Consider the following 23,437-nt stretch of genomic DNA (forward strand, 5'->3'; position numbering starts at 1 on the left):
AAATATGTGCGTGGGAAGGAAGATATTCTTCTAGATAAATAGGTGGCGTGTGCGCGTGGGTGTTTGTGCGTTGGTCAGTTTGTGCGTTGGTCAGTTTGCACGCGAACCCTGGGCTGATTTCCTTGATGCCGTCAAGCAGGCGATCCAGCTGCCCCACCCTCTGCGGCTCATCGGCGTCCCCGCGGATCCTGACGGCCGCAATGGTTTTCCTCAGGCAGGCGGCAGTGACCTTCATCATCCCCTGGCAGGCGGCCACCACGCGGCGGTCCCGCACCGACCAGTACGCGTCCTGGTTAGCGTGCGGCTCCTCGCCTTCCTCCTGCTGATCAGGGGCATCGCCCGACGGGTCACGGGCTTCCGACAGCGCCTGCGAGATCAACGCCCGCCTTCCCGTTCAGATGGAGGAGCGCGCGCAGCCTGGTCACCTTGCTTCCTCGCGGCTCGCACCTGCTCTAACTCCTCGATGGCGTCTTTGACGATGCCGCTCTTACCGCTTAGGACCAGCACCGCTGCAGCCTTTTTGTCTGCATTTGAGAGAGCGATATGAAGGGAGCTTGTTCAGCATGGTCGCTAGAAAAGAAGATGGCAGCAAGCTCGCTGCGTCGGTCGGTCCCTTGGTGGCTAGCCAAGTCACAAGGCTGAAAAGTCAGTACAAATTTGGCACAGGGTAGGAAGGTGTGCTTACTTTGCTTGAAAGGAATGTAGAACAAGAGATGGGCCAGCAGCTAAATTGCAACAGACAAACGGTAAAAAGTTGGGTAGACACATGCAATGGTGCTTTTTGCTCAGACTGACGTCAGGCCAAGTAGTCCTTCTTGAGTCCTCAGCGAGTAGCACCAAGTACCAATACAACCAGTACTTTTCGGCATTTTACTTATCTCAACAAACCTTTCGATACATGTGATGATTCATCAGATTATTCGCTGATGTCTGAAATTCACGCAGTGTAGCGCCAACCACTGGCTAGGATGACTCTGAGGTCAGATTGACTCTTTTTGTATATGCAAAGTTCATGAGGACCCAATAGCTTGAAATAAGGTTGGTATTTGTTTGTTTGTAGAGAGGTGGGTGGAAAGGGAGGTAGACTACGTTGTGTATATATTGGCAGGGCAATCGAGAGGCAGGTAGCTAAGTTACAGAGGTTAGCTGGTAGTTGCACGCTAACTCACCATGTGGTATGCAGGTGAAGCGGTCACATGCTGACCACACACCCCTGTAGACGTCAACTGCTCCTGAGTCAGACTAGAAGGAGACAAGTCAGTTGTTCACCTTCCCCAAGCCGGAGCCTGCCTCCTTTGTTGTTCAATGTGCGTACCTCTGTAGCGGTGAAGTCAGTATGACCTCCAGAAGCTGCGTCAGGCCCTCCAGGGCCTGCACGACGGCGTCTCGGACTTGCTGTCGTAGAGTGACGCCTGACACAGAGGCGGTGAGTCAAGCAAACAAGGTGAAGAAATAAAGAGCGCAACATTTCCTGGCACGTTACAACTCTTCTGGAGGAGCATCGCCGACACACACAATGCTGGAGGTCAAGTCCGGCCTGTTCCTCTGACCACCCCTGCCACCTGAAAGCAGGAGATGGCGCCAGTTAGCACGTCTTACCTCTGCTATTGGGAAGCCAGTAATAAACAGTGGAGAGGCTGAGGACACTCTTGAGGACAGAGTCGGCCAGCTGCCCTACATCCTGTGGCACAGAAACACAAGATAATTTTATATACGTATATGTTGGCGGGTTAATCATCTTTGCAAAATGTCTCACTGACTAACTTGCTGTGACGGCAGGGGAGGCTTGGAGAAGGCCAGGCAGAGTTTGGGGGCTTCCTGAGATACCGCTTTTGCCGCCTGGTCTGCAACACAGAGGTTAGCAGTTGCATTGGCGCAGGAGAGTTTCATTGGCATTGAACTGGTATTGTTGAGCATGCAACTTCCACTTGAGCACTCAACTCAAAGTGTCCCAAACGTTGGAGAGGTTGAAGTCTCCGTCCGACTCATTGGCTTCTCTGTCAGAGACAGAAACTTGAAGGTTAGCATTTTAGCTCCACGATACAGAAGAACATCTTTGAATCAATACACAAATGTCCAAATTTCGATGATTTAAATATGTTCACTAAAGTATTTTAGAAGGCTCTAGACTCAAAAGCGCAGTATCAGTCACTATTGCATCTACCTGTTGATCACGTTTCGTTGGATTTGCACACCACAAACTAGCTCACCACATTTAACCCTAACCCGTATTTCAAGTTTGTTCTGCAATCGCTTGTTGGAAACACATTTTAGTTTTTTTTAAAGCTGCTGGTACTTAAGTGCACATTTGTAATTATTTTTTTGTGCTCTTATTTTATGATGATATTTTATGTAGATTAATCAAATATTTTCATGTCCTGATATGGCTATGATTACAGTGGCTTATGTCATCAACTGTCAGCCATTTATCTCATTTATTTTTTAATTAATCTTTCTGGAATCTAAAATGTATACGTGGCGTACTCTGTAATGTTTTGTTTTGGGCTGAAAAATAATAAAATAAATCTTATGAAATTTTGAGGTACTAACTTTGTATTTGTCGATATGGAATGTTGCTAGAATTATTGTTGCATTTATGATAAACATCTGATTTGTTTTTATTGCCCATGTCTTATCTGCTGTGGCCAACTCTCTGTTCCACCGCGTTACCCATTATCGCGTTGCCCACTATCATTTTGTCTGCCATTGTCGCTCAGTAAGTGTCGCCCACCATGTTGTTGTTTCCCCCTCTATGTGTGTAACGTTTGCGTGTGACATCCTGGAACACGCAACCACCCGACAAATGCTCGTCTTGAGTCCTACTAAAAACAATGTAGTGCGGCTATCACGTCAGCATTCTTGGCTTCATTTTACCTCACTACGTTTGACTTAATTTTATTTACATCACCTGGCGCGACATGGTAAACATCATAGTGTAGTTATGTTAGGTTAGCATTTTAACTCCATGTTATGCCAAAGAGTGTCTGATAACCACGCTACGTTAGTCATTTTAGCTCGGCCAGGCCGTTTCCGAGCTCCAAATTGGCCAAAGTGACCTCAGACTCGAGCCGAGATGCACTCGACGGAGTCAGTGATTGGTTTCATATGTGCCGCCAGGTGCACTGATTGAACCTGCTATTTAAAAAGGACTCTGTGCGTTCAGGCTTGCTGTTTGTTGCGTGAGTTGTGTGGGTAGTCAATTTGTCTCCATAATTGCTTAGGTGTGTTTGTTTCTATATACCGTATTTGCCGGTGTACAGGTCGACTCGGTGTATAAGTCGACCCCCTAAAATTCGACGGAAATTTACGATTTTATGATATATCCTTTGTATAAGTCGAGCTCAATTGTTGCATTATATTAAACTTCAAAATTCAATATGCGAAATTTATTGACGAAATGTGTTCAAATTCCGGGAGGCCGTGCGCATGCGGATGTTTATAAGCACCGCGGAGGAGATCGCGGAGCCTCATTCGACTTCCAGCGGCTGGCGAGCTCGTGCACGCCGCCCGGCACCAACGGGAGGCCGGAAATAGCTCCAAGCCGAGCGGATCGGCACTTTATAAGCACCGCGGAGGAGATCGCGGAGCCTCATTCGACTTCCAGCGGCCGGCGAGCTCGCGCACCCGCCCAGCACATCCGGGAGGCCGTGCGCACGCGCCAAGTGGCCGGAAATAGCTCCCGCCGAGCGGATCGGCTGTTTATAAGCACCGCGGAGGAGATCGCGGAGCCTCATTCGACTTCCAGCGGCCGGCGAGCTCGCGCACCCGCCCGGCACATCCGGGAGGCCGTGCGCACGCGCCAAGTGGCCGAAAATAGCCCCCGCCGAGCGGATCGGCTGTTTATAAGCACCGCGGAGGAGATCGCTGAGCCTCATTCGACTTCCAGCGGGCCGCGCACTCGCGCACGCCGCCCGGTTCAAATTTTCTAAGTGCAACGCACAATGAGATGCATGAGAAACGGCCTTGGTTACCATCACATTTGAAGCGATGAATACGAAGTTAAATTTTATGACTCGGTGTATAAGTCGAGGTGGATTTTTTTCGGTCGATTTTGGATCGAAAAAGGTCGACCAATACACCGGCAAATACGGTAGTACTTTTTGTCAGTATACATTCACCTTGTTATGGTGAGAAAACGTTCTTAACACAATAAAGCATTTGAGCCTAATGATGGCAAAATGAAGCTTAAGACATGAAACATTTCAGAAAAATTTGTCAAAAAGTGGTGAGTCCTTTCTTGAGACGCTGTGTGCTCGTTAGGGATACAAATTTCCAGAAATTGTTTGAAAATCTTTGATAGCCAAAATGAGAATGGGCTGTCAACAGCCGTACTGGAGGGATTGCTTTTATGGCAGATAATCGTTCCCTATGCTCATCTCGAATCAAAATGCTTCTCTTTGTGCTCATCCGTAAACAGATGCACACGGCTTCACATAAGCAACTCAGTCACAGGCCATTCCATTCTAACAATGGAAAATTTCTCAGCCTTTTTGTCTGTTTTTGATGCCTTTAGAATGTCACAAGTTATTATTACTGACAAGATTTCACGACAGTTTTGTTCCTTTATTTCAGCTTTTTCCCATGTTATTGAGCTTGTGAAAAATTTGGGGATAAAAATAAAGACATTGTGGAAGTTGCTTTAAAGGCGTAGAAAACAAGCTGAAAATTAGAACATTCAGACTCTGTGAGCCGTGATTATTAACTGACCAAACTACATCCCGTGGGCATGACAGAAAAAGCCGGCAACGGTAAACGTGTCACGTGCTGGTGCCACCGGCGACAGGACCACGCCCCCCTGTCAAGGGAATCGCCGTCACCTGCCACGGGCTCATGGACAGCGCTATATCAGCGCCGCCAGCGCAGACCTGAGTGTCAGTCTGTCCCTTGATGCTGCTTTGCTCATCAGTCCCGAAGATACGGACTCGCTTGACTATTTGGAACCCCCGCAGAATCGTTTGTCCTCTCCAGCCCGATCGCCGCTCCAGCGCCAGCTGTTCCCATCATCCCCTTCTCCAATAAAGCCCGTCGCTACGCACTTGGCTGTACTGTCCGTTCCCTTACAGTACAGACTGACCAATGCTATGCAGCCAGCGAACGACGAGACGGCATTGAGTCGACTGGAGCGAGCCGAGACCGCCGTCAGCAGCCTGTCTGCCGACATCCGGCACCTGATCAAGGTTGGTCAGCAGCAACAGCTACAGCAGCAGGAGATGGCCCAAGCCCTCCAGAGACTGTCGGTGGCTGCGTCCCCGGCTGTCACGGTACCCCCGCACCGCTCGTCTGCCGAGGCCAGGACGCTCATGGACGTCCCGGAGCCCCGCCTTGGCAACATCGAGAAGTTTAACGGCGATCCCAAGCACGTGAGGGCATTCGTGACGAACTGCCGCATAATGTTCAGCCTCCAGCCAATCACGTTTTCGTCGGAATCAGCCAAGGTCGGGTTCGTCCTAACCCACCTCACGGGCGAGGCGCGGCTGTGGGGCCTGGCCGAATATGAAAGGATGGCCCCGGCTTGCGATTCCTTCGACGCCTTCGCGGAGGAATTGCTCCGCCTGTTCGACCTGGGATCCGCCGCCGAGGACGCCGCCGAGGAACTGGTGACGCTGCGTCAAGGTAGCCGATCGGTCGCAGAGTACGCCCTTAAGTTCCAGACGTTGGCCGGCAGCAGCGGATGGAACACGCCGGCGCTCGTTAGCACCTTCCTAAACGGACTCGCTGAGTACATGAAGGAGGGACTGGTTGCGTACGATCGCCCGCGAACCCTGAAGGGCGCGATGGACTTGGCGGCCCGAGTAGACCGGCGGATCCAGATGCGGCGGCGCGATCGGGAGAGGAGGTCCCCGCAAAACCCGTGTGGTCACATTCCTCCGTCTGCTGGGGACCCGCCAACCACACCACCCGCCGAGCCCATGGATCTGGGAGGGGCTCGGGTTCCCTCGGAGGAGCACCGTCGACGCCCCTCACTGGGCTTGTGTTTTTACTGTGGGGAGGGGGGCCATCGGGTAGCGGGGTGCCCGTTAAAGAGGCCGGAGCTCACGCGGCGTCGGGGGAGCCGCGTGAGCTCGACCAGCACCGGCTCTCCCAGCCCCAGCACGCTCACGCTACAGGCACGCGTCCAGCTCGCGGCGGGCGACCAGAACGTGGCGGCCTTGGTGGATTCCGGCGCGGAGGGGAACATCATGGACATTAGCCTGGCACGCAAGTGGGGTGTCGGCTTCCTCCCTCTGAGCCCGTCTATTCCCGCACGTGCCATTGATGGCCGTCTGATCGGCGAGGTGGCTTTCGTGACGGAACCAATTAAGTTACTGCTCTCGGGCAATCACCACGAGACCATCCAGTTTTTTCTTCTTTCCCTCCCAGGACAGCAGCTCATACTGGGGCACCCTTGGTTGCGGCAGCACAACCCGGTGCTGGACTGGGAGGTGGGGGTTGTTCGGCAGTGGAGCGAACGCTGCCATCAGGTGTGCCTGAAGGCGGCCACCAGCCCACTCAGCAGAGCCCCGCCGAGGTACAGTCCCGACATCCCCAATGTCCCAGCGTTTTATCACGAACTCAAGGAGGTTTTTAGTAAAGCCAGGGCCACTTCTCTTCCTCCACACCGGTCCTACGACTGCGCTATCGAGCTGTTACCCGGCACCTTCCCTCCCAAAGGACGCGTCTACTCCCTGTCCGCTCCTGAGCGCCGGGCTATGGAGGAATACATCCGGGAGTCCCTGGCAGCCGGTATCATACGACCGTCCTCTTCACCTGCAGGAGCGGGGTTTTTCTTCGTGAAGAAGAGGGAGGGCACGCTACGCCCGTGTATCGACTACCGGGGAATAAACGAGATCACTGTGAAGAACCGATACCCTCTGCCTCTTCTGTCTTCCGCCTTCGAGAGCCTTCAGGGAGCCACCATTTTCACCAAGCTGGATCTTCGCAACGCCTACCACCTGATCCGCATCCGGGAGGGAGACGAGTGGAAGACGGCTTTCAACACCCCGAGCGGACACTACGAGTACTTGGTGGTTCCGTTTGGGCTCACCAACGCCCCAGCGGTTTTCCAGTCACTGATTAACGACGTGCTACGAGACATGCTGGACAAATTCGTGTTCGTTTATTTAGACGACATCCTCATTTTCTCCCGCTCGCTCCCTGAGCACATCAAGCATGTACGGGCGGTGCTGCGCCGTCTCCTTGAGAATTCGCTCTACGTGAACGCGGAGAAGTGCGAGTTCCACGCCTCCTCTGTCAAATTCCTCGGCTATGTGGTGCGTGAGGGATCCATCGAGATGGACCCTGGGAAGGTGCAAGCGGTCACGTCATGGCCTGTTCCCGAAACACGCAAGCGACTGCAACAGTTCTTAGGGTTCGCGAACTTTTATCGCCGTTTTATCCGTGGATACAGCACGGTGGCCGCGCCCCTCACCTCCCTTACCAGCCCCGCCTCCCCGTACAAATGGACGGAACGGGCAGAACGGGCATTTCAGGAGCTTAAGAGGAGGTTCACATCCGCTCCCATCCTCAGGGTTCCCGATCCCGACAGACAGTTCGTGGTCGAGGTGGACGCCTCGAACGTGGGTGTCGGGGCGGTGTTGTCTCAACGTAGCCGCCAAGACGATCGCCTCCACCCGTGCGCCTTCTTTTCTCGCCGTCTGTCGGCCTCGGAACGAAACTATGACATCGGGAATCGGGAGCTCCTCGCCGTCAAGTTGGCCTTGGAGGAGTGGCGGCATTGGCTGGAGGGCGCCACCACTCCGTTCATCGTCTGGACCGACCACCGCAACTTGGAGTGTCTACGATCGGCCAAGAGGCTGAACGCAAGACAAGCACGGTGGGCTCTGTTCTTTGACCGGTTTGAGTTCTCTCTTTCCTATAGACCGGGTTCCCGTAACGCGAAGGCGGACGCCCTGTCGCGTTTGTTTCCTGGGGGGGAGGAGGGACAGGGTCCGCCTCCCACTATCCTCCCGAGCTCAGTTCGGGTGGCGGCTCTTACATGGGTGATCGAACGCCAAGTGGAAGCCGCATCACGCGATCAACCCGGCCCCAGCAACTGCCCGGAGGGTCGCCTGTTCGTCCCTGAAGGTCTGCGGTCGTCCGTGCTGCAATGGGCGCACGACTCACGCCTGGCCTGTCATCCCGGCGCGGCACGCACGAGGTACGTGGTGGCACAGCGTTTCTGGTGGCCCACCTGGCAAGTGGACACCAGCGATTACGTCAGAGCCTGCTCAATTTGTAACCGCTACAAGACGTCTACTCGTCCTCCGGCCGGGCTGCTTCAACCCTTGCCGGTCCCCCAGCGTCCCTGGTCTCACCTGTCGATCGACTTTGTCACGGGCCTCCCCCCCTCTGAGGGAAACACGGTGGTCCTCACGGTGGTGGACCGTTTTAGCAAGATGACGCATTTCATCCCTCTGCCTAAGCTCCCATCTGCGAAGCAGACGGCGTCCATCATGGTGCGGGAGGTGTTTCGCCACCACGGTCTCCCACAAGACATCGTGTCAGACCGAGGACCTCAATTCGCTTCCACCTTCTGGACGGAGTTCTGCCGACTCCTCGGCGCCACGGCCAGCCTCTCCTCGGGGTTTCACCCTCAGTCCAACGGTCAAGCGGAGCGCCTGAACCAGGAACTGGGCAGGTCTCTCCGATGCATGGCCGCCGGGGACCAGCGCGGGTGGGTCCAACAGCTTCCCTGGGTAGAGTACGCTCACAATTCCCTCCCCAGCTCGGCTACTGGACTTTCGCCTTTCCACTGCGTCTTCGGGTACCGGCCACCCTTGTTCGCCCACCAGGAGCGTGGTGCGGCGTGCCCGTCGGCCCAGGCTTGTGTCCGCCGTTGTCATCGCGCCTGGGCGAGGGGCCGGGTCACTCTTCTCTGCTCTGTTTCAGGCTACGCCCGCCAGGCGAACAAGCACCGGACACCGGCTCCGGAGTACAGAGTGGGGCAGCGTGTGTGGCTCTCGACGCGGGATTTGCCGCTGCGAGCAGGATCCCGCAAACTGGCGCCCCGCTTTGTTGGACCGTTCCCTATTCAGAAGGTGATTGGCCCGGCCGCAGTCCGTCTTCTCCTTCCAGAGTCCATGAAGGTTCACCCCACGTTCCACGTGTCCCGTGTGCGGCCCATCCATGAGAGCGCGTTGGCGCCGGCGCCCGTTCCGCCGCCGCCGCCCCAGCTCGTTGATGGGGGCCCGGCTTACGCTGTCCGCTCCCTGCTCCGATCGCGGCGGCGCGGGCGTGGCCTCCAATACCTCGTGGATTGGGAGGGTTATGACGACGCGCACCGCTCCTGGGTTCCGAGCCGCTGGATACTCGACCGTTCGCTCATCACGGAGTTCCATCGCTGCCATCCGGACCAACCGGGTCCTCGGCGCGGGCGCCCGAGGAGGGACGAGGGGAGGTCTTGCCCGCCGGTGCCGGGGTCTTCTGCTCCCGCGTCCGTCGATCCTGCGTCAGGCGAGGTGTCGGACATTTCGGCGGTGTGCTGACCCCCCCACCTGGTCGCCCGGGGAATTGCCTTTCTTTTTTTGTTTTTTTTTTTGTTTTTGGTTCCTGGGGACGTCGGGAGCCGTCCCTTGTGGGGGGGGGTTCTGTCACGTGCTGGTGCCACCGGCGACAGGACCACGCCCCCCTGTCAAGGGAATCGCCGTCACCTGCCACGGGCTCATGGACAGCGCTATATCAGCGCCGCCAGCGCAGACCTGAGTGTCAGTCTGTCCCTTGATGCTGCTTTGCTCATCAGTCCTGAAGATACGGACTCGCTTGACTATTTGGAACCCCCGCAGAATCGTTTGTCCTCTCCAGCCCGATCGCCGCTCCAGCGCCAGCTGTTCCCATCATCCCCTTCTCCAATAAAGCCCGTCGCTACGCACTTGGCTGTACTGTCCGTTCCCTTACAAACGTCACTGTAATTATTAATGGGACCGCAACTCAAAATTTAATCAGAAGGTCATAACATATAACAGAACACACATGATAAAGTGAATTATGTCGTACTTGGAGAAAGTACTACAGATGACCCCCCCCCCCCTCCGAATTCACTTTAAAAGAAAAACCTGACAAAAGAAAAAAATCGATGATCAACGGCGTGGGGGGCGAATCAAATGTCCAGTGTGGCTCCGCTGAACGAGAGAAGGCGGAACCGCCCCCCACCCCCACCGTGCCTGTCTGTAGGGCTCCCCTGGGGCATGGTCGAGGGGCAGGAGGAACGGGAAGAGGGGGCCGAGTCGGAGGCCAACCCCGTTTCAGGGGATGCACCAACTCAACAGGCCTGGGTAGATCTAGGTGAGCTGGTTTAAGGCGGTCCACAGACACACACTCCGGCTTTCCCCCAATGTCTACCACAAAGTGCTTGTCCCCCGTTTCCACGACACGGAAAGGGCCTTCTTAAGGCGGACGGAGAGGTCCGCTGTGGCCGTCAACTCGAATAAAGACATACCCAACAGACCGAAGGCTACTGGGGACGTGAGAGTTTGGCAAACCATGGCAGGAGGTAGGAAGCGGAGCAAACAGCCTGGCATTGTCCAACATGCTGGAGCTTTGGAGTGCGGCGGACCACGGGGTCGTGGTGCTGGGGATGAACTCCCCAAGCACCCGTAGTGGCTGACCATAGACCAGCTCCACGGAGGAGGCCTGGAGGTCTTATTTTGGTGCAGTCCTGATGCCCAGCATGACCCATGGTTTGTCCTTCAGGCCAGCACCCAGGGAGGCTTTCATTGACCTGTGAAAATGTTCACAGAGGCTATTGCTCTGGGGGTGGTAGGCCGTGTTGCAGTGGAGTTTAACACCCAAGCTCCCTGCGACAGTGTTCCAAAGTTCAGATGTGAACTGAACGCCACGGTCTGAGGAGATGTCCGATGGAGTGCCAAAACGGGACACCCAGGTGCCAATAAACACCCATGCCACATCAGCTGATGTTTTAGATGACAGAGGAGCTGTTAGAGTGGTGTTCACTCTAACTTATTTTTGCAAGAACCACACGGGAGACAGTATGCCCTTTTTAAGCATTTGCAAATGGAGAGTCATTCGTCGCTGTGCGTACAGCGATGATCGAATGAGGTCTTACTCAGGCCTCTTGCAAGAGCATTTTTATTGAGAGAAACAAGGTGGGGTGAGAGTGGACAGGATGGGGTTGAAGCCCCTGGCCTGCTGATCAAAGCATAGCAGGGGGTCTTTTACAACATTGTGTAAACAAAACAACTTTGATTGCTTCCTCTGCAGCTGGTCAATCAGTTCAAAAGATCTTGGCACTTTGTTCTACTACTTTTGTTAAGACAGGACAAGCTAGGTTAATTATTACAGGTTACATTCCAACATAAGCATAGGATCAAACTAATCTATCAACCCTAACATATCCTCCTGTTTATCATATGATTATGTCACCCCAATCAACAAATACAAGCAAGAAAATCTAATGAAGAAAGAAGAATAGTAAAAATAATAATAAAAAAATCAATAAAAAAAAACAGATGATAGGGGACGGGTTGGGGATCATGAAGGTTGATACATGATAAAAACAACAAACAATGACAATAATAATTTCCAGTGAAGATGAGGTGTTTCCTCAATACTCCAGTCCAAATTTAGTGTGTGAGTGAAAATCCTGCGGCAAGATATTTTAATGCAGGAAAAGTCTCACATGGTCCCTCTGCCTTAGGCGACCAGAATGCTATCACATAAAAAAAATAACAAGAAAAACACAGAAACAGTACATCATTGTATCCATCACTTGCGAAGCATTTTCGATGGTCAAATCATTAAGTTTCTGTAAAACATGCTCAGCTAAACAGCATCTACGCAATCCACGTTTCATTATAGTTATCACATCCATCATGTCTGAGAAGTTTTATATGTACGTGTGCTATGGTAGAAGACACAACCCTCGTCACAGCAGACTTCAAACATGGGATAACACAGGCCATAAACAAGCACAACAATACCAGCACAGCGAGCACAGGAACCACAAGTTTCAACAGCAACTGGCACCAAGCGCCAGAGAATATCCATGAAAAGAAATCCCATTGATGTGGGATTTTATCCTTCGACATGGCCTGCTGTAAATTCATGGCATCCTTGATGTGTGTGTTGTTATCTCCTGGAATGTATGTGCAAGAGGAAGTCCCAATGATGTGGCACACACCACCTTGTGCTGCCGTCATCAAGTCCAGAACCATCCTGTTTTGCAAGACCATCAGTCTAATAGCCTGAATCTCTCTATTTTGTCCATCGTTGACTTGCCATGAGAGATTTACAAAGGATTGAAAACGATAGTTCAGTGTCTCGATGAAGAGTGATTGTTTTCCGACTCCGATCCAAGGAAAAAGCGCATGAACAACTTTGTCACCGACGGACCACACTTTATGGCTGTCATGGACATTCGTGCCCCAAACGGGATCATGCAGTTCAAAGGCTGCAACAGCCCTGCGTCGACGTCCAGAAGAGTTGTGTGCTGTCGTCAGCTGATGATGTTGTATCCTGTAGGTGTGGTCTGTCACCCACACTGGTGCACACACTCCTGTCCAGTTGGCGGGCAGCATCGGACAACTCACCTGGAGAGAAAGGACTCATATGTGAGGTTGCTGTTTGTGGACTTCAGCTCTGCCTTCAACACCATTGTGCCGCAGCGACTCATCTGCAAACTCGACGAGCTGGGCCTCAGTACCTCCCTCTGCAACTGGCTACTGGACTTCCTCTGTCAGAGGCCTCAGGTGGTGCGTGTTGGCGACAAAATCTCCGCCAGCATCACGCTGAGCACGGGGGCCCCCCAGGGCTGCGTGCTCAGTCCATTGCTCTTCACCCTGCTGACGCATGACTGCACCGCTACAGCGACAACCGCATAGTGAAGTTTGCTGACGACACGACTCTGGTGGGTCTCATCACGAAGGGCGACGAGACTCGGTACAGGTCGGAAGTTGACCTTCTGACCACGTGGTGCAGGGACAACAACCTCCTGCTGAACGTCAATAAGACCAAGGAAATCATTGTTGACTTCCGGAAGGGTCACACAACACACCTGCCGCTGATCATCGACGGTGCTGTGGTGGAGAGGGTGAGCTGCACCAAGTTCCTGGGGGTGCACATCAGTGAGGACCTCTCCTGGTCCGCAAACACCTCGTCACTGGCAAAGAAAGCTCAGCGCCGCCTGTACTTCCTGCGGAAGCTCAGGTGTGCATGTGCTCCTCAGGCAGTCCTGTCTACATTCTACCGTGGCACCATTGAGAGCGTCCTCGCCAGTTGCATCGCTGTCTGGGGTGGTAACTGCACTGAACAGAACTTGAAGGCCCTGCAGCGCATAGTGAATACGGCTGGTAAGATTATTGGTGCTTCGCTCCCCTCCCTGAAGGACATTTACACCTCCCATCTCGTCCGCAAGTCAACCTCGATTGCCAGAGATGTGAGTCACCCGGCTCACTCTTTGTTTGACCTTCTGCCCTCTGGGAAGAGGTACAGGAGCCTGCGCTCCCGCACCACCAGACTCGCCAACAGCTTCTTTCTCCAGGCTGTTAGGGCCCTGAACTCGCTACCCCCTTCTGCGTAGCGTGCGGCACTGTTGCGCTATTTTCGGGAATGTCTCCTGTACGCGCACTTGCTCCTTTTTTTTCTGCTCCTCTTATTTATTTATTTATTGTTGTGTTATTTATTGATTATTTATTCAGCACGCTTTTGTTATACTTGTTTACTTGTTTGTCTGTTGTGAGCCATGTCTTGTCACCGTGGGATGGGGGGAACGAAATTTCGGTTTCTTTGTGTGTCTTTGGCATGTGGAAAAATTGACAATAAAGCTCACTTTGACTTGACTTTGAAAAAAAAAAAAAAACCTCTTGTGACCACAGAGCCACGGTCCCTTCTGAATGAAGTAGGTCCCGTCCGATGGTGCAACCATGTTGGTAGGAGAGCCCTTACGCCTTGAAATGGCTCTCCCATCCTGGCACTCAGCAGTGATGTCCAAAGCTCCCATCCAGTTTCCTCCTGGAGAGCAGTCGTTAATACATTCATGGGTTTCATTTTCTTGGATGAAACACGTGTAGTCCATTCCAGATAGCCTTTTTGTTTAGCCTACTTGTGGCATCTGCCGTCCTTCAACTGTCACATTGGAATTTATCCAAAAGAGTTCGATCACAGATTCATTTCTGCGAGTCCAGGGCGGTAGGGGTAGCATCACTGACTGTGACAGCATGGTGTTAAAATCCAACTGCTCCCACAGATGCCATACATTTCGCTTCAGTGACATTCATTGCTCTGGCCTCCAAGTGAACTTGTGTGGAGGAAGGGGGGGAGTTTGGAACACACAGCATCCCTCCTGTGTGTGGGATCGCACAGTGAACGTCACACACCGATACCAAGTGTTGGTTTCGTATGGGTTTCTGGGGTCCCATTGACCAGTCCTCAAAGTTCTCATTGTGTGACCATCGTTTTCCACGGTTGACATTGCCGATCGGTCCATTCAGTTGAGCCCATAATCCATAGCATGCTCCAAGCACAACACAGCAAAGGATCCACCTGGCATGTGGAGCCTCATTGCTACTAGGATGACAGAGACACCGATATTTCCCATTGCCTAGTCAGAGTGGGGATCTTATGGATTCCATTCTTTACCAACATTGAGACGCCCCGCCCTAAACGACAAGGCCCCTTTGTAGTCAGACTTCCCCCCACTCCGAAAATGGGGTACAGCACTCTCTGTAACGTCCAGTGGCTGAGGTGAAACTTCGCTGGGGCTTCCAGCAATGTTCAGTGCAGTGGGGGTAGTCAGCAAGACATGGAATGGTCCCTCCCACCATGGCTGGCCCAGTTTGTCCTTTTTGACGATCTTTATGTCGTTCGTCTCAGGCTTGGAGCGGTTGTTGACCTGTGTGGGAGAAAGATCAGGCGGCAGTAAATTTGAATTTGACACATCTTTCAGTTTGAGTGCTCTGATCATGCTATCTGCCAAGGAATGTTCTTCGTCTGCTTTTTGCAACTCTTGCAGTCAATTTTATTGCCCTTTTGAACTGGGCAGATAGGAGTGTTTGCGGGAAGAGTTTGAGCACTACCTAATGATTTCTCCTAACCAAAGACCATTCATGACAGGAGCTTTCCCATTTATTGCCTCCTGTTTTAAAGGAGATTGTCTGGTCTTGGTCGGATCTGGGCTGGGGGAATGGATGTTAAGTCCTGTAGCAAATGGTTCCTTTGATCAGTCAAACAAATGTTGATTAGCCAGGGAAGCGCATAAGCGCGTGCCCTTCCAAACACATACACCACTTCCTCATAGCTTCTTTAGTCATTTTTCAATCATCTTCCAATTGTTTACAGCAAAAGTGTCAGGCGCAGAGCAGGGAGAGGACTCGAATGCAGAGAGTTCAATGTCCAAAAAGGCTTTTATTGTCTCCACTGACAGTCGAACAAAAAACGCCTCACTAGGAGGGAAAAAAGGGAAAACCAAGGCGCCTCGAACCGAGGGAGAAAAAGGGGAAATCAAAGCGCCTCGAACCGAGGGAAATACAAAAACAAGGTAGCGATGTAACCAAGTTAACATCGGTGATCAAGGTTGCTCAAACAAGGCTTCTACGTGAAACTCGAGGGTTTCGTGATCGCTAGTGTTCTGACAAGGCAAGACGCACTGGCACTGGATACGGGGAAAGACGCGGGTTATATGGACACAGGAGGGGAACACAGGTGAAGACAGTTGGTCATTGACGCAGGTGCACACACTTGGTATCAGGGGTTCACGTGACCGGACGCACAGGGGAAGGACACACTGACTGGAACGAGAGGAAAATCACACAATAAAACAGGAAGTGATCCGGACGACACATGACAGCATGACATAACCCCCCCCCCTCTAGGGCCGGATCCCAGACGGACCCGGAGCATCGGGGTGAGCCGCATAAAAGTCATCCAATAGCCCGGGATCCGGGATATAGCTACGCGGCACCCATTGCCGCTCCTCTGGCCCGTAACCCTCCCAGTCCACCAGGAATTGCCAGCCTCGGCCCTTCCGGCGCACGTCCAGCAACTTCTTAACTGTGTAGGCAGGCCCACCCCCCACCGTCCGCGGAGGCGGAGGTGCCGCGGGAGCCGGCACCATCCCACTCTCCCTAACCGGCTTGACCTTCCCGACGTGGAAGGTGGGATGCACCGCAAGGGACCGAGGCAGACGGAGTCGCACAGCCGCTGGACCGACGACCTTGGAAATCGGGAACGGCCCTACAAAACGGGGGGCCAGTTTCCTGGAGCCCACCTGGAGGGGAAGGTCCCGGGCGGACAGCCAGACCCGCCGGGCCGGTAGACAGGCGCCGGACGACGTCTCCGGTCAGCCATCCTCTTCACCCTGTCGCCCTGGCGGACCAGTATGGCCCTTGCCGCCGCCCAGATGCGCCGACAGCGTCTCACCATGGCGCGTGCTGAGGTAACTGACACCTCCGGCTCGCTGGCGGGGAAGAGCGGGGGCTGGTATCCAAAGACGCACATGAAGAGGGACATCCCGGTCGCCGTGGTGGGAAGGGAGTTATGGGCGTACTCTACCCAGGTCAAGTTTTGACTCCATGACGAGGGGTTCTGGGTTACCAGACAGCGGAGGCCCGTTTCCAGCTGTTGGTTGATGCGTTCGGCTTGGCCGTTTGCTTCCGGGTGGTAGCCCGAAGTGAGGCTCACGGTGGCCCCTATAAGCTTGCAGAAGGCCTTCCAAAAGCGGGACACGAACTGGGGGCCCCTATCTGACACGACGTCCCGAGGAAATCCATGGATCCTGAAGACGTGGTCCATGAGAACTACTGCCGTACGTTTGGCCGAAGGTAATTTGGGCAGGGCAATGAAGTGGGCCATCTTGGAGAACCTATCCACGACGGTGAGTATCGTCGTCTTACCGCTAGACACCGGCAGTCCCGTGACAAAATCCACAGAGATGTCGGCCCATGGTCGAGAGGGAATGGAGAGAGGCTGCAGCAACCCCACACGGCGGCCCGGAGTGTTCTTACTTCGCGCACAGATGGAACAGGCTGCAACATACTCCCGGACGTCCGCCCCCATGGAGGGCCACCAGAATCTTTGTTGGAGGACGTGCAGGGTTCTTCGCACGCCCGGGTGACACGCGAGCCGGGAGGTGTGCGCCCAGTGGATCACTTGGGATCGTAGTTGGGGCGGAACAAACAGTCTATTCTCGGGACTTCCCCTAGGGGGTGGATCATCGTGGTTTGCCCGCTTCACTAAGTCCTCTATGGGCCAGGTTACGGCTCCCACCACGCAGTGAGGGGGGAGAATGGGCTCTGGCTCTGTGGACACCGGGTCTGGGCTGTAGACGCGTGACAGCGCATCAGGTTTGGTGTTCTTGGCCCCTGGTCTGTAAGACAACGTGAAATGGAAACGGTTAAAGAAGAGGGACCAACGAGCCTGGCGGGAGTTCAATCGCTTGGCCTCCTTGATATATTGCAGGTTCTTGTGATCGGTCCAAACCAGAAAGGGGTGTTGGGCTCCCTCCAGCCAGTGTCTCCATTCTTCCAGAGCCTTTTTGACCGCTAACAATTCCCAATCTCCGACGTCATCGTTCTGCTCCGCGGGGGTCAGCCGTCGGGACAAAAAGGCGCAGGGATGAAGCTTGTTGTCGACCTGGGATCTCTGAGACAGGACGGCGCCGATTCCCTGGCTGGAGGCATCAACCTCCACCACGAACTGACGAGATGGGTCAGGCAAGGTAAGAATTGGAGCGGTGGTGAACCGCCTCTTCAGCTCCTGGAAGGCGGCTTCAGCCTCCGCCGTCCAGCGAAACGGAACTGTCGGGGAGGTGAGAGCGTGCAGGGGAGCCGCGGTGGCGCTGAAGCCTCGTATGAATCGTCTATAAAAGTTAGCAAATCCTAGAAATTGCTGCACTCTTTTGCGGCTATCCGGTACCGGCCATTGGGTCACCGCGCTTACTTTGGCTGGGTCCATCTGGACCTTTCCTGGGGCTATGATGAAGCCAAGGAACGATATCGTTTCTGCATGGAACTCGCTCTTTTCGGCCTTGACATAAAGTCGATGGTCCAGGAGCCGTTGCAGGACCGACTTAACATGACTCTCATGGGTCCTCAAATCTGGTGAATAAATTAAGATGTCACCTAAGTAAACGAAAACAAAGTGGTCTAAGAAATCACTCAGAACGTCATTGATCATGGCTTGGAAGACCGCGGGGGCATTGGTGAGGCCGAACGGCATTACCCGGTATTCAAAGTGTCCCCGGGGGGTGTTGAAGCCCGTCTTCCACTCATCACCTTCCCGAATGCGCACGAGGTGATACGCGTTACGTAAATCTAACTTGGTGAATACCCGAGCCTGCTGCAACTGATCAAACACGGCCGACATGAGTGGGAGGGGGTACCGATTCTTTATAGTGATCTGGTTGAGGGGACTGTAATCTATGCAGGGGCGCAGGGTTCCGTCTTTCTTCCCCACAAAGAAAAATCCGGCCCCTGCAGGCGATGATGACGGCCTGATCAGACCTGCTTTAAGTGACGCGTCAATATAGTCATTTAAGGCCTTCTTTTCGGGGCCCGAAAGGGAATAAAGTCTACCCTTGGGGATCGAAGCACCGGGCAATAGGTCTATGGCGCAGTCGTAGGGACGGTGGGGTGGTAAGGAGCTCGCCTTGGCTTTGCTAAATACCTCCGCAAGTTGATGGTAGCATTTGGGTACTTGGTTTAGATCTGGAGCTCTGAAATCTGGTTCAGGAGACGCAAGGTCCGAGGGAGAAGTGCAGGTGGACTCGATCGAAGGGTTTGGTTTGACACACGATACTTGGCACTGGGATGCCCACCCCTTTATCTCCCCTGACTCCCAGTTTATTGCAGGGTTGTGGTGTTTTAGCCATGGATAACCGAGGATAAGCGGATTCAGGGGGGAGGTGGCTACATGCAGTCTTACTAGTTCATGATGAGTGCCAAACGACAATGAGAGGGGTTCGGTTATATAAGATATGTCAAAAAGGGCTTGTCCGTTAAGTGCCTTAGCCTTTATGGTTGTGTTCAAGGGTTCGGTCTTTACACCTATGCTGCGAGCAAAAGCCCAGTCGATCAGATTCTCGTCGGCCCCTGAGTCAATCAACACCCCGAGCTCGAGTTCCTTGCCTTGGCAGGTTAGCGTCCCGACGGGTAGAACCCTATTCTTCTGCCGGACCACGGAGAAGGTGCTTACCCTCAGCGCACTCCGCTCCGGGCAGGAGAGGAGGAGATGACCAAGCGCCCCGCAGTAGTAGCATCTGCCCTCCTGGCGTCGACGCTGTCTTTCCTCTTCGCTCAATTTGGCCCGGCAGAGCTGCCTGGGTTCCGTCCCCTCGAGTGGCCCGGCCGGGATCGATCTTTGGTGGTGCGTCTCGTGGGATGACCGCCCGCCCAATGATGCGGAAGGAGTAACGATCGCACCCCGGCTTGCGCGCTGCTTCCTCCACTCCTTTAGTCGGTTGTCAGTTCGGACGGCCAACGCGATGAGAGCGTCGAGCTCCACAGGAAGATCAAGGGAAATGAGTTGGTCCTGGATGGTCCCGGAAAGACCCTGGAGAAAAGCATCGTACAGAGCCGTCGAGTTCCATCCGCTTTCTGCGGCCAGAGTGCGGAAGCGGATCGCGTAGTCGCTGACTGTCTCTCGACCCTGGGTGATATGGGACAGCTCTCGTGCCTTCTCTCGGTCCATGGGAACTGGATCGAACACCATGCGCAGGGCCTCGATGAATCCGGAAAACGAGTGACAGGTAGCGGAATTCCTGGCCCATTCTGCGGTCGCCCACGTCCGGGCTCTTCCCGTCAAATAGGAGATCGTGTGTGCCACCCGGGAGCGTTCCGTTGGGAAGTCGCCGGGAGCTCGCTCGAACTGCATCTCGCAATTCGTTATAAAGGCTCGACTCAGCCCGGGTTCACCTGCGTATCGTTCTGGGGAAGCCAGTCTGATCCCCCTCGCCAGAGGCGCAGGCGCCGGGTGGTCCACAGGGGGCGGCGCTGTGGAACAGGGCGTCGCAGCTCGCCCCGTGGTCAGCAGAGCGAGGACGTCTTGCATCTGACGACTCAGCGAATCCACCTGGGCGGCCACCGCCTCTCTGAAGCCTTCCTGGTTCTTTACCAGTTCCTGAACGCCAACACTCAGAGCGTCTACCTGCTTCTGCTGTTGGCCCAGTTGCGCAGTCTGGGAGCGTATTTGGGCGACCAGCTGCGCTGTCTCTGCCGAGTCCATGTCTGGCCAGTGCGTAATGTCAGGCGCAGAGCAGGGAGAGGACTCGAATGCAGAGAGTTCAATGTCCAAAAAGGCTTTTATTGTCTCCACTGACAGTCGAACAAAAAACGCCTCACTAGGAGGGAAAAAAGGGAAAACCAAGGCGCCTCGAACCGAGGGAGAAAAAGGGGAAATCAAAGCGCCTCGAACCGAGGGAAATACAAAAACAAGGTAGCGATGTAACCAAGTTAACATCGGTGATCAAGGTTGCTCAAACAAGGCTTCTACGTGGAACTCGAGGGTTTCGTGATCGCTAGTGTTCTGACAAGGCAAGACGCACTGGCACTGGATACGGGGAAAGACGCGGGTTATATGGACACAGGAGGGGAACACAGGTGAAGACAGTTGGTCATTGACGCAGGTGCACACACTTGGAATCAGGGGTTCACGTGACCGGACGCACAGGGGAAGGACACACTGACTGGAACGAGAGGAAAATCACACAATAAAACAGGAAGTGATCCGGACGACACATGACAGCATGACAAAAAGTTTGAAAAACTTGAGAACATTTTAACTTAATGGTATGACGCTAAATGTATTAGTGAATCCATATGTCGTAAAGTGTTGTATTTTTACTATCTTTCACTATCTGTCCTACTCCCTCCCTCCTTCTGAGGCTTGGCAACGCCCATGCCTCACACCTTGACAAACTTTTTGGGAGAATGTGTTTTTTACTACATATGATTCTATCATCATTTAATTTGACTTTCTTTCCAAAACGCTTCTCAATTTCCCAGTTCACACATCTCCTGCATGTGTTACTGGTTCTCCATTTTTTTCTCTAGTTAATTATGAATCCAAAAGCAACTTTTTTTTCTTAGCATTCAACTCACTCAAAATCACTCTTTCTTCAAAGTCGTGCAGGAAATGGGGTCAAAATACAAAAAGTCCTGCGTAGCTACAAAAACAGATATGCTCAAACCTCATTGAATAAAGTACATAAGCAGATAAGTATATTCACATATTAAATAAATAAAAGAAACATTTTAAGCATATAATTATACCTACACACCAAATCAATAAAGAAGACATAACTAGACATTTTTGATAAGTGGTGATGAGAAAGGTTTTTATAACTTTATGATCTGATATATATTTCTGAGCACTTTGAAATAACAAATGACTTTTTATATATTGCTTAAATAGCTTAATGACCCTTAAGGAACTGTACATCATGCCTGATGTTTTTTCTCTAAATCATGGACATGGCCAGAGTCGTCTTGACCGTTCAGTACTTGATTGTATCTTATGTTTTGACTAATGCTAGACGCCAGTTTTTGATTACTACTGAACGCTCTGCACAGAGGGAAATAGTTTGCCTAACAAAGAAAACATACGGTTGAATGAGGTACGACAGTCTATGTCCAAGATTGGAGAAGAATGTTCACAGGAAGGTCACGTGGAGATAAAACCAGCAGGTGCCAGAAGGAGCCACCCAAAGACTCGGCCAAAGATGATCGCCAAGGCCGAAAGACGGGAGGGAAGACAACAGCCCCCACCCGAGAACTCGGCCAAAGATGATCGCCAAGGCCGAAAGACGGGATGGAAGACAACAGTCCCCCTCCACACACACACACCAACAGCTCCCCACCTACACACCGAATCGCCCATAACCAGCACCACTCCCATGGCAGCAGACTCTCCTTCGAACTTGCCCCACCCCGAAGACTCATCGCGCATCAATCCCGGCCCACAATGTGCTACTGAATATAAAACTGATCTAACAACCTTGGACTTTGCCTTTTCTGAATGGAGATTTTCCACTCTTGAAGGGCCCAGCGCTGTATTGTACTTTCCTGAAAACAGAGCTTTTTGAACAAGAATTGTGATTGAACTCAACCAATCTGTCTAAATCTAATTTCTGCTTCAGTGTCTTTGCATTTTCCTATATCTGAAGAAATCAAACGAGCACGCAATGAGTAAATTGGATAACAGGTGATTGGCAAAGGCTTTTGCCGTGAGGCGCAGATAACGCGCTCCCTAAATTGTGGACAAAATCCAACAAAGGCCTTCAGAGGCCTTCATCTGTCTCCCTCCAAAATTAAATGATCCCAACAGCAAGTCTCTTTCTTTCAGATAACTTTGTCAGCATATTAACGACGCTTTAATGACTCGACCTCAGCTCAAACTATTGTATGTTAAACTTTCTCCTTCAGATGTCTTTTTCAACAAAGTTACACGCAGACAACTCGGAGCCAATAATGTTGACTCTCCTGACTCAACTGGCGGTGGCCCCACAACCTATTGTATGTCAAATTATATGCCTTTTTCAACATTACACAGACAACTCGGATGCCCCACAAGCTATTGTATGTCAAATTAGATGCAACAACACCTTGACTATCTCCTTCAGATGCCTTTTTTTTCAACAAAACTCCCCCCTTGACCCCCCTTTTTTTCAACAAAACTCCCCCCTTGACCCTAGACCAGGTAAGGGCAAACTACGGCCCGCGGGCCACATCCGGCCCACGGGGCCGTTTAATCCGGCCCGCCAACCCTAAATAAATTGTATTATTAAACATTTTTTTTGGGTCATTTTGCCTGCAATGACTGCGTTTCCCCAGTAGATGGGGAACCACTCGCCTGCGCATTTACTACCGGAAGCCGTGTCAGAAAGCTCGGTGCACACTCACAAGTGCGTGTACGTACTCAGTAGTACGGAAATGGCGCACTCGCGCTCTATTTGTATCAGTGCCGAATTTAGAGCGTGGGCTGTGACGACAGCATTCTTGTAATTTGCGCGCCGAGCTTTCGGATACAGTTTTACGCTAAAGCCACCCACAAACCTTCCCCTGGAATCCTTCCATTAAAATGAGTCGCCCAAGGAAAAGCAAGGTGGACACTGAGTGCCGAGTGTTTAAAAGGAGTGGCCAATTTGGCTCGACGTACGCGACGTGACGTTCAGCCACATGAACATCAACATCAACCCGTCACAGATCTAGGTAAACGGACCAACACCTCGGATCTCTCCTAAGAATTGCCACAACAAATTTTACTCCAGACTATAACACACTAGCAAAAAAAGGGAGACCAACAACACTGTTCCCACTGAAAATGAAGGGGAGGCTTTCAAGTTTGTTGTAAAAAAAATGCATTTTGAATATGATCTGTACAAATAGCAGGGATTGAAACTAGCGAGAATTCTCATTTTCAAACAATGCAGGATGCTCAAGGACATTGATGCACCACCTGTTTGTGACTAATCTTAACCTGTAAAGTTCTTAAGGCTTACTTTAAGGAAGTG

At 52.5% G+C, this 23,437-nt stretch overlaps 1 protein-coding gene across 5 annotated transcripts; it reads right to left on the minus strand.

Annotated features, from left to right (window-relative positions):
• Positions 1–223: 223 nt before the first annotated feature.
• On the minus strand, positions 224–8,655 carry LOC137840580 (cyclin-D1-binding protein 1 homolog). Of its 5 annotated transcripts, none has more exons than XM_068651762.1 (8): positions 7,976–8,642; positions 1,942–1,997; positions 1,765–1,844; positions 1,600–1,681; positions 1,316–1,412; positions 1,170–1,242; positions 448–725; positions 224–367 (listed from the first exon to the last, which is right to left on the minus strand). In XM_068651762.1, exons 1-7 carry the CDS (start codon positions 8,005–8,007, stop codon positions 495–497), a joined length of 651 nt encoding a protein of 216 aa, XP_068507863.1. In that variant the 5' UTR covers positions 8,008–8,642; the 3' UTR covers positions 224–367; positions 448–494. The 5 variants fall into 5 exon arrangements, with proteins under 5 accessions (XP_068507863.1, XP_068507866.1, XP_068507864.1 ...); XM_068651765.1 differs by having other exon boundaries at positions 448–524; positions 7,976–8,634; XM_068651763.1 differs by having other exon boundaries at positions 236–524; positions 686–725; positions 7,976–8,655.
• Positions 8,656–23,437: the final 14,782 nt, after the last annotated feature.

Source organism: Syngnathus scovelli, chromosome 9 (genome assembly GCF_024217435.2).
Source record: "Syngnathus scovelli strain Florida chromosome 9, RoL_Ssco_1.2, whole genome shotgun sequence".
Lineage (NCBI taxonomy): Eukaryota > Metazoa > Chordata > Actinopteri > Syngnathiformes > Syngnathidae > Syngnathus > Syngnathus scovelli.

Excerpts from the sequence above, each read along its gene's own strand:
- LOC137840580 (XM_068651762.1), bottom strand. The coding sequence starts at position 8,007 with ATGCGGCTTCCACTTGGCGTTCGATCACCCAT. Across the intron at positions 1,413-1,599 it reads CTGGCTTCCCAATAGCAGAG|GCGTCACTCTACGACAGCAA; the intron begins GTAAGACGTGCT and ends CCTCTGTGTCAG. Across the intron at positions 1,243-1,315 it reads CTGACTTCACCGCTACAGAG|TCTGACTCAGGAGCAGTTGA; the intron begins GTACGCACATTG and ends GTCTCCTTCTAG.